At 43.5% G+C, this 14,223-nt stretch overlaps 3 protein-coding genes across 5 annotated transcripts; 1 reads left to right on the top strand and 2 right to left on the bottom strand.

The window, feature by feature from the left end:
• Positions 1 to 11: 11 nt before the first annotated feature.
• tbcb (tubulin folding cofactor B) lies at positions 12 to 2,574 on the bottom strand. Of its 2 annotated transcripts, none has more exons than XM_088381621.1 (7): positions 2,398 to 2,574; positions 1,875 to 2,011; positions 1,627 to 1,770; positions 1,442 to 1,538; positions 1,132 to 1,323; positions 888 to 960; positions 12 to 802 (listed from the first exon to the last, which is right to left on the bottom strand). In XM_088381621.1, exons 2-7 carry the CDS (start codon positions 1,992 to 1,994, stop codon positions 688 to 690), a joined length of 741 nt encoding a protein of 246 aa, XP_088237747.1. In that variant the 5' UTR covers positions 1,995 to 2,011; positions 2,398 to 2,574; the 3' UTR covers positions 12 to 687. The 2 variants fall into 2 exon arrangements, with proteins under 2 accessions (XP_088237747.1, XP_088237748.1); XM_088381622.1 differs by having other exon boundaries at positions 2,410 to 2,569.
• Positions 2,575 to 3,176: 602 nt separating this feature from the next.
• On the top strand, positions 3,177 to 9,619 carry six5 (SIX homeobox 5). Of its 2 annotated transcripts, none has more exons than XM_088381618.1 (3): positions 3,177 to 3,949; positions 4,859 to 6,231; positions 6,430 to 9,619. In XM_088381618.1, exons 1-3 carry the CDS (start codon positions 3,270 to 3,272, stop codon positions 7,107 to 7,109), a joined length of 2,733 nt encoding a protein of 910 aa, XP_088237744.1. In that variant the 5' UTR covers positions 3,177 to 3,269; the 3' UTR covers positions 7,110 to 9,619. The 2 variants fall into 2 exon arrangements, with proteins under 2 accessions (XP_088237744.1, XP_088237743.1); XM_088381617.1 differs by having other exon boundaries at positions 4,859 to 6,282.
• A 93-nt stretch (positions 9,620 to 9,712) lies between these two features.
• qpctla (glutaminyl-peptide cyclotransferase-like a) lies at positions 9,713 to 13,923 on the bottom strand. Its single transcript, XM_088381620.1, has 7 exons — positions 13,417 to 13,923; positions 12,691 to 12,837; positions 12,274 to 12,567; positions 11,953 to 12,114; positions 11,513 to 11,612; positions 11,315 to 11,431; positions 9,713 to 11,164 (listed from the first exon to the last, which is right to left on the bottom strand). Exons 1-7 carry the CDS (start codon positions 13,588 to 13,590, stop codon positions 11,019 to 11,021), a joined length of 1,140 nt encoding a protein of 379 aa, XP_088237746.1. The 5' UTR covers positions 13,591 to 13,923; the 3' UTR covers positions 9,713 to 11,018.
• Positions 13,924 to 14,223: the final 300 nt, after the last annotated feature.

Raw genomic sequence — 14,223 nt, 5'->3', positions numbered from 1 at the left:
TGCATATTACGTATTTCTGACGTCTTATTTATTTGCTTTGACCATATTTGTGCATACAAGACTGTTTTGGCTTACATCATAAATGTGTTCATTTTTTTAAATGTAATGCTTTCTAGCACCCTATCACAAATTCTTGCCTGTTATTCAGTTAAATTTCAGATTTCCATTACAGGATTTCAATAAAAACACAACACACGTTGATAGTGCAAACATTTTCAATGAGAGGAATTCATTAATATAAAAATAAGAGGAAATACTTAATGTATCTACATGGAGGCTTGATGTTGATTGCTTAACACAAACAAAATGTTTGGAAACAAATATCTTCCTGTGGTACACACACATAGTATGAATACAGAATACATATTTCATACACGCTGGCATGAAGCAAGCGATAAGAAAGATGGGATATTTTTTTTAAATGACGCGATTCAACGGGAACATCGGAAGGGGGTAATGTGGAAAAAAAAATATCACATGCGCAACCAAATCCTGCATAACCAAGATGATACAGTATAGGCCTTTGTTATTTCTACTACATTGGCAAGAATATGGGAAATTTCAAGCTAAAAACAAAAACCTGTTAATTCAATGTCAACTATTTGCGGTTCATGCCTATTGGAAAAGCCAAGCGGAGAAAACGGGTTCTTGCCAATGTCCTTCCATCATCTCTGCCACCTCGCAGTTCTACATCTCATCTAAACCATAATCCTCCTCTGGAAAGTCTCCCACAGCCACATTCAGTGGCTTCACGAACGCCCCGTAGTTGCTCTCACACTCAAAGTAGCGCTTCCCATTGCAACTGTGACGAAAGAAGAAAATTAGAAATGAGTCAAAAAAATAATAATAATCCGGCGTGTTAAATGTGGGTGGAACGGCGCTCCCACCTGCCATCGTGCTTCCCCAACGGCTCGTCGTACTTGACACCCACCCAATAGCCTGGCTTGAAATCAGTGGTGCCTGTGACAATAATCAACAAAAATTAGTTTTTTTTTTCTTCAAGGTGGAAGGAGTTGTGAGAAAGCAGAAAATGATGGGGAAAGATAATCAGGTGTATGACTTCCTTGGTCAAGAGGGGGCAAAAATCAGAACACAAACACTCCAGGTCTTCACGTATACGCTTGGCCTTACCAACAAACATGACCGTGCCAAGCTTTGTGGGCTGCCCAGGGACTTGGACTTGGCATCGGCTGCCCACAGAAATGGCTTCAGCCGCCTTCTTCTGTTCCTTCTCCTTTGCGATGCTCTCGGCTTTCTTCTTGGCCATCTCCTCCTCGTTGTAACGGCCGAGGGACTGCTTCTTCATGAAGGATCTTGCCGACTCTAAAGCGGAGAGAACAAACCCTTGATAATCTGTTATGGCTCTGATGTACTCATTCTGGTGATTGTTTGAAAACAGGCTATAGGTGAAGCTCTGACATGTGTTTTTAAGCTTACTTACCTGCTCTCTGTTCATAAGCATCGTCTGACAGAGCAAATTTCTCCACTTGGGTGACATCGCTAAACTCTCCCAACTGGCCCCCACTTCGATCAATAACCTGAAGAGGAAAAGCAGTTACAGAAATAAATGCTCACTCTACCCAGTTTTCACTTTCTCTTAATGATCACAAAGCACAGCCCCCGTACATGTATTCTGCAGTTGTCATCCACAGGATAAGAGCCCAGTAAAGCGTTGTCGTTGTCCATCTTCTGCAACAATTGGTCCGACGTGCTGAACAACTCCAGATCCATGCTGGAGGCAAGAGCACCCACCACCATCTCCAGTTTGCCCTTATGCGGAGATAGATCAAATAAATAACGAGCATCTCTACACCCAGTTGAGGAAGTTTTTAGATGACAGATAATTTGATGCACATTTATAGAAATTGGCTTACCTTCAGCTCTGCGATGGTGATGCCTCGATCAAACCTTCGGTTCACCTCGAAGGAGGATATGGTGGTCGTAAGGCGCACATTGACAGTGGGATTGGTAATAACCTTTACTGAACCATCCATCTTCTCCGACACCAATGCTGTTTAAAAATATAGAATGAGGAATTAATCTAGACACAATGGTAAACTAATACAAGACTTAATATCAAATCAAATATACTACCAGTACATTTTGATCACCATTGACTGTCTCTATTTAACGCAATGGAGTAAATAGGAAGACAACGCCTACTTCTACTGGGCAGCATTTTAACACTATATGAGTCTAATTTTTTCCTACAAATGTTACAGTTTAACAAATACGACCGTAGTCGACTTAGTGCTACTCATTATTTCACATTTTGTTATCGGTTACATCTAATAGCAAACAGCACCTAGCCACAGGACGCATTAGCTGCTGGGGTGGCTAACATCGGCAACAAAGAATCTCAAAATGAACGGTTTGACTTTATTAAGAGTTCCTTACAAATATGTTTACTTTTGATTGAGACCGCGGTTGCGTTGTAAAGTAGAGAGTTGTAAAGTAGATCACAATTGATGAATCTATAAGTCACGTTGTTGTTTTCCCAAACAATGTGTCAGCTCCTGTCGTCAAGTGGTGCTGCTGCTCTGCTCGCTGTTGGTGAGGACAATTCCGGCTTCCGTCATTATATCCCCGCCCTTATAGATTCAGTCATCCAATCACATCAGAGTACGAAGAGTTGGACCAATTGGGTTTCAAGTGTGGCGGAAGTGGGAGGTGAAAGCGCCTATACCAGTTGACATATTGATAACCAATCAGGGAAATGTAATTATTGCAAATGTCACACGATGGCGCTCTGCAATATTGTTTATATTACTAAATAGTTTTTAAATTCTGACCAGTTAAATAATTCTACAACTACATACGTATTTTGACAACATGCACAGAACATTAATTAAGACCACATTAAATAGATAACAAAGGGGCAATTTTTTGACCAGGGGTAAAACAAAAATCAAAGAAATTGAAGCAATTCATGTCTCAATACGAAAATAATTACTTTAGGGTGGGGGGGGGACGGAATTAAATGGCCGAATGAAAAGCAAAGTGGATGCAAAGTTTTTATGCAAAAACAGCTCACGCGCGCACAAAACAGGAACACGCGAACACTTTTTTTTTTAAACGGGATTTCAGTGAAAAAATAAAAAAACGTGATGGATAAATGATTTACAATTTTATTTACTAACTTTTGTTGTGCTCGCTGAGGGGCGAAAAGGGGCGCGTCCTTGCCTGGTTGTCACGTTCGGCTCCACTAGTGCAGGAGAGAGGAGCGAGCAGGCGGAGGAGGAGGAAGGGAAAAAAAGTTCAAGTAAAAAATGGCTTCCTTGTCTCTGGAGTCCACAGAACAATCCGACAATAGCGCAGAGGAGCCCACCGCCGCGGAGGACGAGAAAGACGCGGACCAAGTAGCCGAACGCCTGCTTCAAACTTTCCAGCTCTCCGCGGTGAGTTTTTCCACGGAGCAGGTTTCGTGTCTGTGCGAGGCCCTCCTGCAGGCGGGCAATGTGGATCGCCTGTGGAGATTCCTCTCTACCATCCATCCCTCGTCCGAGCTGCTACGTGGCAACGAGACCCTGCTCAAGGCCCAGGCTCTGGTGGCGTTCCACAGGGAACACTTTAAGGAGCTATACGCGTTGCTGGAGAGCCACGACTTCCAGCCGTCCAACCACGTCTTCCTGCAGGATCTCTACCTGAGAGCCCGCTACAAGGAGGCAGAGAGGTCCCGCGGCCGCAGCCTAGGCGCCGTGGACAAGTACCGACTCAGGAAAAAGTTTCCACTGCCAAAGACCATCTGGGACGGCGAAGAGACGGTCTACTGCTTCAAGGAGAAGTCTCGCAACGCCCTGAAGGAGTGCTACAAAAGCAACAGGTATCCCACTCCGGACGAGAAGAAGAACCTGGCCAAAGTCACCGGGTTGTCCCTGACGCAGGTCAGCAACTGGTTCAAGAACCGGCGGCAGAGGGACAGAACCCCGCCTGGGACGCACTGCAAGAGGCAAGAACGCGCATGCACACGAATCCATATTGTTCGAGTTCGACGTCCCTTGTGTTGACCTCCGTTTGGTTGTGTATGTAAACAAAGCGTGTCCGACTTCAGTCTATCTATACGCGCACGTTCGAGGTGACAGCAGAGCGTGTTGCTTTGTTATGAAATGTGAGAAGCGTCAAGCGTCGTGAAAAATCACATTCTGCCCTGTCTGGCGCACACACGTTAGATGGCAATAGCAACGGGGATGTGGGAAAATACAACACAAAATCAATCACTTCCACATTTTTCTTTTTTTACTTGAATACTATTTAAAAACAAAGAAAATACAATACAGTGCTGCAAAAATCACTAATACATATCTTTTTATTTGAATACTATTTCAAAACAATTCTCAAAGGGGAAGTCGAGTAAAAAAAACAATTGAAAATATTTTCCATGTGCCTTCTTCACTAGTGTAAACAGAATTCTGATTGTGTTTATGGATTATGAATTAAGGGTTGGTCAGTTGGTGTTCACAAGCAGAAACCGTTGGCACTGCCATGTTATTTTCACTCGACAGCAAGGGAAAATGGCAGCCCCCTGAGATGGATCAAAACAAGTGAATTTTACTGCTTAATTCAATTTTCACCATCCAGAACCACCCTAGCGCCAACAATTATTATTCCAAGGTCTGTTGGAAGAAAACACAAAGCATTACACCATGTAAAAGAGGGAACAGATAAGACCAACCTTATCTTATCATTGAAGGTTTTTGTGGTGGTCTGGAAGATACGCACTTTCCCAAAATCAAAAGCGAAGAAGTCTTAGTGATGGCTTACCTCTGAGCTGTGAGGTCATGTTGCTGCACTTGCACAGATCTGTTTTTTTATTTTTCATATTTCTGTCTCTCTAAAAGTACATTCTTTGGTGTTTCAGTGAGTCTGATGGAAACCACAGCAGTGAGGATGAGGCAAGCGCTATGGATGAAACCCCAGACAAAGCGGAGGAGCCCGCCGCCGCCGCCAAGGCCTCAGTCATCTCGCTCTCAGCGGTCAACTGCGCCTCGGCGGGTCAGCTGATCGTCAACGGCTCTGGCGGCTTCCTCACAGCTTCTCAACCGATACTGTTCAATGGAAATTCCCTCATCTCCGGTACCGGCGCTGGTGTCATCATCAACGGGCTGAGCTTGGGAGATGGCCAGAAAGTCACCCTGAGTCAAGTAGCCAGCTCCCCTTTGATAGTAAACGGTGCTCAGGTTCTAGCCAAACCAGAGGGTCCGCAGCAAGCGGTGTCCTTGGTAGATCAGCAGGTTTTGCCCATAGTCACTAAAGCAAACAGTCTTCCAGCAGTTGTCCTTAACAGTAACGCTTCACCGGTCTCCAACCCAACATCAGTCATCACTCTTCCCGTGCAATCCAAAAGCCAAAGTAGCAATGCGATGGATTTTATCGCCGTGCCAGAAGACGTGATAAAACAAGAAAGTAGTAAGCCAGCTTGCTCCTCTTCGTCACCTTCACCGCCAACCAGCCTTCCTTCGCTGGTTCTTGCACAAACCCCCCAGTGCCAGGAGGCCTTGCCCATCTCTAGCTCTGCTTTGCCCCTCTCAAGTCAGCAAGGTGAATATATCGTCTTCGCCAGTTCAGCCTCTCAGATAAACCCTTCGAGCTCACTGGTCAACTCCAGTAACTCAACCCCTCAGGTGTTCTCCTTGCCCCAGGTTGTGCCTTCCATTCAGGGTATACCGGTATCCCAGTTGGTTCAGCACTCCTCCATAGCACAGATGCCCCAACGTCCTCAGCTAGTCCCAGTTTCCTCTCTCACATCACCAGCTATCAACTTCCAAGGCCTTCCCACAATGACCAGGCAGCTGGATGCTTCTACACCCTTAGCTGACGGTTCCACAACCATCGTGTCAATCTCACAGGTACCTAGTACTCCTCTCCCACAAGTGACCCGGCAACTTGGGGCCCAAACCATCAACTCCTCCCCCACGAAACTCCAGACGCCACAGGTCATTTCTATCTCCTCCCCAACACAAGTGGTTCCAGTACCGCAGGCAAAATCCACTGCACCAGCCAAGTTAGTCCCCCTATCCGTCCCCCAGCTGGTGCCGGTCTCATCCATCCAGACATCTTCCACCATCTCGTTCCCCCAGGTGGTTCCTGCCAGTCCCTCTCTGTCCATGCCCTCAGCCGGAGTGCCTATGCAGATCCTGGCTTCAGCGCCGGGTGGAATCAATCAAACTCCTCTCAGGCTAAACCAACTGAGACCGATTCAGAGTGTGGGCCCACCAACCAACGTGAATCCTGGTATGCATCTGCTCAATTCTGGGATCATTCAGCTACCTTCTGCACCTCAAGGTGACCTTTTGTCAATTGTCTGCTCAAAACATGTTCTTCATTTATTGTAGTACATAATTGTAAATTCACTTGGTTCTGTTGTATCTGTCTAAGCCATGTCTGCACATAATGCTAATGCTAACCCTCTATTATGTGCCTCTGTGGTAGGTAACCTTCTTCTGAGTGGAAGCCCTTACTTGAGTGTCCAGCAAGGGAAGCTGATTCTGACCATTCCGGCTGGCTTTCAACTTACTAGTTTGCCTTTGAAACCAGTTCCTGACCCTTCCCCCCTTCCAGCCAATGGTACGAACCTTGGTCTAACAGCATCAAACATCCCTGTAACGTCCCAGCTTTCAACTACCCCGGATCAGCCCACCAACATCCTCGCAACGTCTCCTCTGAACTTCCTCAATCCGCCCACCCCGTACTACACCACAGAGACTGGAAGTGCAGCCACCCAGACGTCCACAGTTTCCTCTACGACCACGCTAGACCCATCAGTCGCCCCTACCACGCCAAATGCTCTCTCGCCGGAGAGCATGCTTACCCTCAGTCCCATGTACGGAGGGGGGGTGACGACTAACATGCAGTTGTCCCAGCCGGCCTGGAGCCCGCTACCTCTTTCTGCCTCAGCCGGTCTGACTCTCTTTGATGGACGAGGGAAGGGGGACCTAGCTGTTGATCCAGCTCTGTTGGGTCTACCGGGTGGGGAGGCGCTGCTTCTGGGGAGCACGTCTCCGGAGCAGGACACCAGCTCCCCACTAGGGCATACCGAAGAGATGGACGGGGAGACCAAGATTCTGACTCAGCTTCAGTCGGTCCCTGTGGATGATGATCTGGGCTTGTAGACATGTTTACCTACCACGTCTGAAAAAAAACGATCACACCACCGAAAAAACAATCAAATGGTGCCTTGTTAGTTTATCTTGACCTGTTCACTCTTGTACAACCATCGCAGCCTCAGCTGGCACCTCAGCTTTAATGGACAACATGGGAGATCCATCCATCCATCAGTTTTCTACCGCTTAGCCTTTTCTAGAAAGTCGGAGTGTGTCCCAGATGACTTTGAGCTAAAGACCACACCCTGGATTGACCGCCAATCACTGACTGGTCACCTAAAGACAATCATTCACACTTGTATGCGCCTACAGTCTGCGAGTGAGCTTGAAAGCAATCCAACACCAGCTACACCAAAATCGACATCCTACGAAAATTGTAGAGTTTCAAGAGTAGTGGTGCTTTTCAAAGTGTGAGGTAATGCACCACAAGTATGTCAACCGACACTAGGTTAGCATGCGGCTTCCTTAGGCCACTAAACAACCTACAGGATATTTTATACGTAATGCAACACGGGATTCTAGTTCACATTCACTTCTGTATCATTTTAACAAATCAAATATTTGCAAGGACGTCTTGTAATTTTAAGGAAGAGAATTTCTCAAACTGACATTTGAAAATTTAGCATATTGATACCTCAATGATTGCTCCGTCTCGACCTTAGGCCGCTTTTCTGGGTCATATTTTCTGGTGTCCATTTTAAGAACGCCAAAAAAAAAAGCAAATAGGAGATTTCCAAATATATATTTTTTTAGATTTCTCAAGCTGCTGCGCCTTCCACAGAGTTTTTTGGCATCTCACACTTTGAATAGCTCTGTTAAAAGAAACTGCATCCAGATTGACTTAATGGCCGTTGTGCAAGGAATGAGTACGACCGACCGCATTTGTTCTCGCAGCTGGTTCAAATGTTTCGCTACACTTGCACTGTGGATGTGTGTGGCTTTTTGTTGGCAGTGCAGTCGTCGCTCATAGTTTTGGAGGGAACACAGTAAACTATTCAGCAGACCATCTGGGAAGGGCACAGGTCTTGAAATAGTTGGGTGTTGGCTGACTTATCCAAAAATGCATTTTTTGTTTTTATTGTTTATAATGTACTAGCAAGGAGTCCAGATTTTTTTATGTGACACAATATGTATGTTTGTAAAGCTTCCAGGGACATCCAGTTGTATTTTACGAGCTGTATTTACCAATTGAATAACACGACTGCCCTTTTTTTAACATCAACTATGCAATTTTTATACTTCTGGACACTAAAGTGTCTCAAGTCGGTAAAAACTTAGGAGCGCAACGAAAGCTTTACGTTTCTCAACTCGACATCCCGATGCTGCGTGACACTAAAACACAACAAAAAGTGCCTTATATTAAAGCTTATACGTTTTGAATCAAATGGTTTTAGATGTCTGCAACCGAACGAGACTCGCGTTGGAATAGTCGTCTGTGTGGTTTTTATTTTCTGGTTCAAAAAATACGTTGATGTGTTGTTTTTGTATATTTTGCACATTGCATTCATACAATGTTTACGCCGTTGCTACAACAGTGTTTGGACACAAGACCTTCAAATTGTGGAAAAACTTCCATAATTCAAGTCTGAAATGGTCTTGTGGACCTTCCACTGTCAGCGGTGAAACATTTTGGCCATTAATGGTACACACACACACACACACACTTTTTAAAGTCTTTGTCGTTACATTATGGCCATTTTTGTGGCAACATACAATGGCCATAAAAAGTCTACACACCCCTGTTCAAATGTGTTTTTTGTGATTCATTCTGAAACTTTATGTGACCTACACAACTCAACCGTTTTGAAAAATCTTTTCAAAAAGGGGTAAATAAAAAGAACTGATGTGGTTGTAAAAGTGTGCACACCCTCTTAACAGGTGTGTTTAGAAATAACCAATCGCATTCACATTCTTGTTAGATTGGATTAACCACAAATGATTTCCCCAACACCCACAGATTATTAAGGTTGATGAAAACAGGCCACGTTAATAGTGTCAAAATGTTAATGATGAAAAACTGGCATTTGAGCAGGGGTGTGTAGACTTTCTATACAAGACTGTTTTGTTTGTACATTTAAACCAAAACTCATTTTGTCCATTGGTGTTTTTTGTGTTTTATTTGAAGAAAAAAGAAAATGACATTCATTTTCATCAGTTGTTCAAATAAATGTTTGAGTGGTCGTATCAGATGGACACATCATTTGTATTAAGCATTTAAATAACAGAGGGATAAAGGGAAATATGAATTTGTATGTCAAATATGTTTTGTCTGGTGCATGAGCCATCTCTAACCAAAATCACATCAAGCCTGTTTGGGCAAATGCACAATTGTATATTTGGGAGTTTTAGCTTTCCTACCTGACACACACACACACAAAGAACTCCAGCATTCACCAAAGATAATGTATTGACTATTTGATAGTGTTTGAAAAGGGATCACTTGTTTTGTTTTCTCCTCTTTTGTAATGCATTCTATTTTTTTATATTACACGCCGATGTAATAAAGTACATTTATATGACATAGTGTAATCTCTTGATTTTCCCCATTCAAAATCTAACTGTGCATTTAACCCGGATTTTTTGTTTTTGTTTGGACACTTAAACACCTCCAGTAAATTTACAGATTGTTTATTTCTAAATATCACTTCATGCAATACACTCCATGAAGGCTCAAACACATAGTACATCTTGTACTGTGTGAAGCAGGTAGTGCAGGATGAGCCAAAAGTTACTCTGCATTTCATCTACCGTTAACATTTGACTGCTCAGGCTTTGCATATTCTGTATTGCTGTCTGGCAAGATATTTTTCTACGCTCAAAAGCAGTTGCTCTACAACTTTGGTGTTTTCAGCAATGGCGGTAGTAGTGGATCTTGTTATAAAAAAATAACATGAATACCTTTGCCGTCGATGACAGAAAAATGTCAGTGATTTTGCAACGCTGCTCCAATGTCAATTGGCGAGGGTGGTGTGCTTACAAAAAGTGCAAAGTTTGAGCCGTTAAATGCTGATGGCCTCACATTCGTGATTTGAATGATACCTGAAACAAAAAAGGAAACATGTAGTGACTTTTGGGTCACCCTGAGGAACCCTTGGTCCAAAAATACTTTCAGCTATGACCCATATTAGAAACATGGTCCCTCCGCTTACTGAAATCCATCATGTTTAGGCATGGTCCAATACTAGGTTTTGACAATGAGCAAAAATAATATCACGGTATTAAAATTACTTGTCTAAAATGACCTTTTTGGAGAAATATTTCAGTAAAAAAATGTTTTTTACCATTGTATTGCTCCCTACCTCTGTGTATAACTGCTCGGAATGAGAGAGAAAAAAAAAAACATTGGAGGCAATTAACTACTCAACCCTGCAAAATCCTAAGAGAGCTCATTACCAGTGACAGCCAGTATCCGGGGTTAGTGAAACCTTGACTTGTCAAACCGGTAATTGGCCCATGCCTAATCATGTATTGCAGTCACCATCATTAATACGTTAAGAAACTATGGCTTAAGAACGTGACAAGTCAAGAAATAGTGCGCCTGTTTTATGGTCAATAAATAACTGTGGCTGTAATCCAGCTGGAAAAATCTGCTTTGATACAGATTAAAAGTGACAAATTGGAAGATTTTCACCATTTCTTGCGGGTAAAACATTCCATCTTTTTTTTTTGTACCGCATTACAGTGTTTTGACATTGACCTTAAAAAAAGTCTCATTTGTGCATTTAAGATTTATGGGAGTAAGAAGAAAGGCCGAGTTCAGAGGAATAAAAGCAATTAACAATTGTTCAGATCTGCTAACATGTATGCAGTAGAAAAAAATACTTGACCTAGGACACAGCGGTGAGAGATCTCCACTTGACAGTGACATTTTCTCACTCCAGTCCTTCAATTTCCTTCAGAGTGGATGAGAAGTGGCCATCATAAGCCTAAATATTCAGCCAGGAACACAGCAATGACTTTGGTCAGATTCTCCACGGTGGGACGATGGATGTTCTCCTCGGTGTCGTCCATTGTGTGCCAGACGTCCGGGAAGGGCGTGGCGATGAGATGGAGGACGGGCACACCTGGAGGTGATGGAAACGTGGAACATCAAGTCCAAAATAAGGCTCGCTGGCAACAAGGTTCATATTGTTGACCGTGGGCAAAATTTTATCTTCTTATCTGCATCTAGCATTTTAGTGGCAATATTTTAGTTTTGGAAAGTCATCATTCACCTCTATGGAGGAAGGGAATATGATCATCCTCAACTTTTCCAAACACCACGTCCTTCCTGAAGTAGGTCTGCTCCAGGGGGTGCGCCGCCAGCAAACCTTGACGGTGGAGGCGCTTCTCTGTCAACGAGAGGCCGATGAAGGGCGTTAGCATCCGTTAGATTTGCTTCTATTTGTTGTGAACCCCCCTGGTGCATGTACCTGCGGCTATCATGCGGTCAAACCAGCGTGCCGTGTTTTCAAAGTGGTTCACAATAATTGGATTGGGAGGACCCAGAAGGTCGAGCAGCAGCAAGAGGTCCTGGAAAGTCAATTGAAGGTTGATACAGTAACTTGTTTTTTTTTTTCCACATAAGACAAAAAAAGAGCAGATTTTTTTTTCTGCCAAATACTGCAATTAGCGTTGCCCCATAAAAATATCCAATAAAGAAGAACGAAGCACTTTATCAACATTTAATAAAAAAAATAATAAAGCTTTTTCCCATATTGTTTTGCTTCAATTCAATGGACAAACTTGTGTTGCTAATTCTGATGTGCCTGTCCTGGCCACCTGGTGGCGGTATAATCCAAACAAATACAAAGAGACAATCCCAGCTCCTCATTAAAAGCTGCATTAAGATAAACTGCAACGTATTCCTCACCACAGTGTTTAGCAGGGTGGTATGCAAGGAGCCTGCAGGGTATGGCGTGGAAGCCATGCGCTCAGCCAGGTGACGGGAGCCGTACAGTGAATCGGTCGTGGTCCATTTCTCAAACGACTCTTCCCCGTCAAAAAAGACCAGCTGTAGAGTGACTTGAGGCCTCTATGAGTAGACAACAAAAGAAGAGCATGAGCTGTTATACGTACTGTAAATGTATGCTTTACTACATCATAAAGACTTTTGTGTGATTGAAACAATAAAGCCAGCTGAAGAAAAAAAAAAAGAGGTACAACCATACATGTATGTGAGCCTTCAACTCACCTGTCTTTTGTAAGCCCTTAGCTTGTTATCCAGTGCGGTAGCCAGCTCCAGGATCATAGCGCAGGGCACGGCCGAGTCACTCGCCCCGAGGAACACCCTGTGCGGGAACTGTTTGTCCCGAGGCAGTGCCTTGGAGTCGTAATGGCACGTCAGCAGCAGCTTGCGAGGGGCCATGGGGTCAAGAGTGGCCATGACGTTTGTGAACGTAACCTGCCCTTTTGGCGTGACAGACAGAAAGCGATCCAATTCTAAGTCCCAGTCGGCGGACAGCGTGGACAGCGTGGATATGATGTGCTGCGGTAGAAGGAGCATTTGATGACTTTATATCACACTTGAATCAATTTCAGTATACTGTTACTGTCAAAGGCTGGAAAAATCAAAGCCATGAGGCACAAAAAGAAATCCACTGAGATTTACCTGCTGCACCATCCTGCTGCCTTGCGTCCCGGGTAGCCTTTCGATCAGGATAGGCCTCAGGTGTTTCTCCCATATGCGATTTAGTTGTATTTGAGATACCAGTTGGTGGATTTGTGCTGCATTGTACTCGGTGTGTTTGTGGTACCACTGGAAAGGTGACAAAATATGAGTGATCCTTTGAAAATTCAACAATGTTTCATTTCTGCATGTAACAACTCTCCAATGCGAGAGAGATATTGCTACTGTGACAATTTCACTCTTGAGGAGACAACAGTAAAAAATGTTTGGGCTTTTGGGTAAACTTCAAGATGAACCAAAAATGCAGTGTAACTTCTAAAAGGGAAATGAATTGGATATTTTCTAAACTTTTAAATGCACCAACGGTCCAGCTGTTTCCATACATGTGCACAGAATGTTCTTCTCTAACCTGTTGAACAGTTGTTTTGATACATAAAATCCAGGAATATTTATTTCCATGACTTAGAAGTGACTCTTCCAGTCTATTTGTAACATTTTGATAAAAAAATCTTTTTTTTCTATGGTTCTTACTGTTTCTAACAGGGCGTCTTGGTCTCTTTATGACCGGACAATGTAAAGAGATTAAAGACAAATACTGTTGAATAGTTGGAATATATATACTTTTTTTTAAAACACACATTTTTAGAATGACTTGAGACAATTCCAATGTTCATCTAAATGTGTACCATGAGATGTCATTTGTTTTACCTTATCTTTGTACAGATCTGCAACCCGCCCGCGGTCCGCAAAGGGGATGTTGGTCAGGTAAAACAGGAGCGCCAGGGCGACCACGAACAAACCGAGGAGACACAGCCTTGTCCACCGGTCACGGTCGGTGCCCTGCCGCGGGCTGGCCACGTGCCGCCTGGAGGACTTGGACATGAGAGCGGCTGCAGAGATCCAGTCAGCGGGTTCCAAATCAAATCACTACGTGTCCGTACATGGAGCACGTGAGGGGGCAAGTAACACAGGAGGCGGGACTTGTTGACAAGTCGTAGAAACAAGCATTACATCTTCCAAGCGCTTAAGTTTACGTTGACGTAACTTGTTCTAACATGTTTTTTAAAAGCAACTACACATTATCGTCGCGCAACATCATTAACGCTTACCAAATTATCCACGACTAATAGATAACATACAACATATTTCGTGGTTAGCGAGAATTTTGTAAGTATTTTCACTTCCGGGTTTTTGTTGGCTTTGTGACGTTCTTCTTTTTGTAATAGCAGTTAGCAAACAACGTTTTTGGATCTTTACCGCCACCATCTGGTTAATGAGTGCAAATCACCCATTTGATTTAATTACACGACTGACCGCAAATGAGCCTTTTCTTTTCAGTTTCAGAACATAAAGGAGCCTTTTCCTTTCAGTTTCGTTTGGACTAATATCAGTTTTATATCTTAAAACATTTGTATCGCTGTTCTAATTTTGAACAGCATAGTATACTTTGACGCTTCCCACTGGAGAGAGAAGCATTTTTCAGATTGTCCTTGAAGGAAAAAAAAAAAGAGCATC

The sequence above is a fragment of the Syngnathus floridae genome, chromosome 7 (genome assembly GCF_059516105.1).
Source record: "Syngnathus floridae isolate MCC-2025c chromosome 7, RoL_Sflo_1.0, whole genome shotgun sequence".
Classification (NCBI taxonomy): domain Eukaryota; kingdom Metazoa; phylum Chordata; class Actinopteri; order Syngnathiformes; family Syngnathidae; genus Syngnathus; species Syngnathus floridae.
This window is presented reverse-complemented; position numbering and strand designations above follow the sequence as displayed.

Excerpts from the sequence above, each read along its gene's own strand:
- six5 (XM_088381617.1), top strand. The coding sequence starts at position 3,270 with ATGGCTTCCTTGTCTCTGGAGTCCACAGAACAATCCGACAATAGCGCA. Across the intron at positions 3,950-4,858 it reads CCTGGGACGCACTGCAAGAG|TGAGTCTGATGGAAACCACA; the intron begins GCAAGAACGCGC and ends TTGGTGTTTCAG. Across the intron at positions 6,283-6,429 it reads GCTACCTTCTGCACCTCAAG|GTAACCTTCTTCTGAGTGGA; the intron begins GTGACCTTTTGT and ends CCTCTGTGGTAG.
- qpctla (XM_088381620.1), bottom strand. The coding sequence starts at position 13,590 with ATGTCCAAGTCCTCCAGGCGGCACGTGGCCAGCCCGCGGCAGGGCACC. Across the intron at positions 12,838-13,416 it reads CAGATCTGTACAAAGATAAG|TGGTACCACAAACACACCGA; the intron begins GTAAAACAAATG and ends TCACCTTTCCAG. Across the intron at positions 11,165-11,314 it reads TATTCCCTTCCTCCATAGAG|GTGTGCCCGTCCTCCATCTC; the intron begins GTGAATGATGAC and ends CATCACCTCCAG.
- tbcb (XM_088381621.1), bottom strand. The coding sequence starts at position 1,994 with ATGGATGGTTCAGTAAAGGTTATTACCAATCCCACTGTCAATGTGCGC. Across the intron at positions 1,539-1,626 it reads ATGACAACTGCAGAATACAT|GTTATTGATCGAAGTGGGGG; the intron begins GTACGGGGGCTG and ends TTTCCTCTTCAG. Across the intron at positions 1,324-1,441 it reads TGCTTATGAACAGAGAGCAG|AGTCGGCAAGATCCTTCATG; the intron begins GTAAGTAAGCTT and ends TCTCCGCTTTAG.